At 32.6% G+C, this 3,211-nt stretch overlaps 1 protein-coding gene across 1 annotated transcript; it reads right to left on the bottom strand.

Moving 5' to 3' along the window:
* Positions 1-2,031: 2,031 nt before the first annotated feature.
* LOC132169715 (polygalacturonase QRT3-like) lies at positions 2,032-3,207 on the bottom strand (the record flags this gene model as incomplete). Its single annotated transcript, XM_059580702.1, has 2 exons — positions 2,032-2,875; positions 2,970-3,207. Coding segments are annotated over 2 exons (846 nt in total), but the record flags the coding sequence as incomplete, so codon positions are not given.
* Positions 3,208-3,211: the final 4 nt, after the last annotated feature.

Below are 3,211 nucleotides of genomic sequence, written 5' to 3'. Positions count from 1 at the left end.
AAAATAAAACTTTTGTCAAAAAGTGTTTTTTGACTTAAAAACTTTATTTTTCAAACACGTTCTCAAACATACTCTAAGCTTTTTACTAACCTGAGAAATTGATTGCCAATCGTCACGTTCAATCTAAACTCAATTGATCCATCTGTTAAGAGCCTGTTTGAAAGCTTAAAATTTAGCATGTTTAGTAAAAACAAAATTTAAAGGCACTTATTTGACCTTTTTATTTTAAAAATGGTAAAAACACATTTTTGGCAAAAACTTAAAAAATAAAGCTTTTGTCAAAAAGTATTTTTTGACTTAAAAGTTCTATTTCTCTAACACAATATCAAATATGCTCTTAAGTCTTTGAGTAATGATAAACATAGTTCTTAACATAACTTTTAAAATTATTATTAGATTTGAAATAAATCACTATTAAATTTTGATTTAATGATAATTTTAAAAATTATATTTAAGAATGTGAAAGCGAAAGTGTATAGCATTATGTCTTCCGATTTCTTTTTCTAGGGTGGTTGTATTTGTTGACCTTACTAAAGCCACCTACTTGGATTTGGGAAATTCAGGTACCAGGACAAATTAAATTTCATTTTAATTTCTCTAGGTAGGTTTTCAACTTGAGTAGTCTCACCAACTCTAACAGCATGGATGATGACTAACCCCCCCACCCAATAATATCCAAAGATTACTTTAACTTTCAATTTCAACGTACGTACCCTTTGACCTTTCCCCATTTACCTCTAAATTTGTTCATCTCTAAACTACTTTCTTTCTTTCTTCCCCAACCTATCATCAAGAAAATGTTTTGGAAATTAATGAACTTTCATGAAGACCTTCTAGATCCCCACAAAAAATATTTTGAATTTTCTAGTCTGCTGATGGGCTGAGTTCAGGTTTGGACTAATCTTGATAGAATTTGAAACTTTTATCTTTCTGTACAATTTCATGACCAATTTAATATTATCAAGGGCACATGTCCCTTGGGGATATGGGTAGAGTTGATATAGGTATTAAGTGCAAATCCTTTAAAGGTTTCTAAAATAATAAGGGTACGTTTGGTTTGTAAAATGAGTATTCTATTAGGAAAATGAATAGATATTAGAAGTATTATTGGGAATAGCTATTAAAGGGTGCATCGAATGATTATTTTATTTTATTTATATAATACCTAAGCAAACCCGAAATTAGCGAGTTTTATATCTTATGGTATCTGTTTTCAACTTAAAATTTGAAACTTGAAGGAATTATTGTAAATTGATTGGTACTTTTAACTGACCCGAGCACCTCCAATAAAAGAATTTAGCTAAATCCCTACTCCAAAAGACTCTAGCTCTTCAAAAAAAAATTAAACCAACATAATTCTATAGTGACTCTTTAATAATTGAGAGCCAATATATATAGCACTCTCTTGTATTTTTTTTTATTCATTTTATTCTTTCTCCATTTTAGAAGGGGGGTTTGGTTTTTGGCCTCTCGTAGTTGTACATGGAGGGCGTAAGGAGAGATCGAGAAGAATAAGAGAGTTTTATTTTATTTTACTAGGGAGAATGAGGGAGAATGTGACTATGTGAGACTGGTTTTATTTGTTTTGTTTTGTTTTTTTTAGAAGAAGGAGAGGAGAATGTGTGAATGGAGAAGAATAAAGAAAAAAAATAAAAAAATAAAAAGATAAAACATTTAAAGATAGTAAAAAAAAAAAAATGTTTGTTGGAGATTACTGGAGAGTATTGAAAATGTTATAATATAAATTAAGTTATTAAATTAACTACTTACTATCACATTAAGTTTTTAGGATAAATGATAATTTAATATGATACCAGAGTTGAAAATCTTTATCCGTCACTTCAATTACATATTTCACTTGTAATTTATCATAGTATTGATTAGAGCTGAAGGTCCCAAATTCGAATTTTGTGTATATCAAATAACTCTTCATTTTAATTAAATATTTTACATGTTAAACCTTATTAATTGAAACGGAGTATTTACTAAGAGAAAAAACGCTCTTACACAATCTATTTTCTAAAGGCCAAACATGGTGTACTTTCATATATTTATTTAATTTATATCTATTACACGTTTCCATCATCATCACTACATATTTTTTGCTGTCAAACTATTTTAGATCTTTGTATTTAATTATAAAAAAGTAAAAAATAAAAAATAAAAAATAAAAAGGTTTATCATGAGTAAATGGATCAATCTTCCGACCTATTCACAGTTGGAAATTAGAACTTCTTGATCCCAAAGCTTAGGTCATCACCTTGTACTTATAAACTTGCTACCCCTTGATCTACCATAACGAACACATCCGCCGGAACATCGGTGTCGGTTTGAATCTCAACTCGGTTGCCGGAAACATTCCTCAATGCATGATTCGGGAAGTGGCTTCCGGCAGTGCTTAGCGAATACTGCACGTGCCTAATAAGGTTTGGAAATAGAAGAACCTTATTAAAATCGACGGTCCATGAATTTCCTGTCCCCTTCACAGACCCTCTTGCAACGGTTGCCTTGTTGTTCATCCCATTCACATTGTTCCTATCAATCACAACTTGTTGAATGTCTTTGAAAGACCCTTTGGATTCATCCAACTGAACAATTTCAACTCCTGTGTCATGACCACTAAACATGTTGTCAACGATGTTGACTCCATTGGCAACCCCCTTTATTGATTTTAGAACAATGTTTGCATCACCAAGAAAAAAGCTATTGGAGATATGGAGCTGCACAGGGTCTTCTACAACTATTCCGGTGTAATCCAAGTAAGAATTCACGATCCGGGTTTGCGTCAAACCGGGCATTTTCAGATAAATCCCGGTGCCGCCAAAGCCTGTGGCCTTGTTGTAGCAATGCACCCCAGAAAATATGTTGGCTTGACCTGCGTTTATAACATAAATTAAATAATTAAATTCATTCATTCTTATCGTTTATAGGAAGGAATAAGTTTTTGAGATACGTAATGATTTAATAACCTGAAACTACTATTCCTGTAGCAGCTGAAAAAATCACTACGTCGGTGACAGCATTGTCGTTGCCAATAATATTTATTGCGGTTCCTGAGAAGTTTCTTTCGCCGGGATCACCACCGGCAGTGATGTGTTGGCCGAGGAAGGAGTTACGGATGTAGGTTTCATGGCCGCCACGGACTAGAATCCCATTGGTGGTGAAATGGGCTAGGTAACAGTTGTCTATGCTAGTCCTAAGTGAGTTAATG

Source organism: Corylus avellana, chromosome ca2, assembly GCF_901000735.1.
Source record: "Corylus avellana chromosome ca2, CavTom2PMs-1.0".
NCBI classification, from domain to species: domain Eukaryota; kingdom Viridiplantae; phylum Streptophyta; class Magnoliopsida; order Fagales; family Betulaceae; genus Corylus; species Corylus avellana.
The sequence above is the reverse complement of the archived record's forward strand: the minus strand, read 5'-3'. Positions and strand labels throughout refer to the sequence as shown.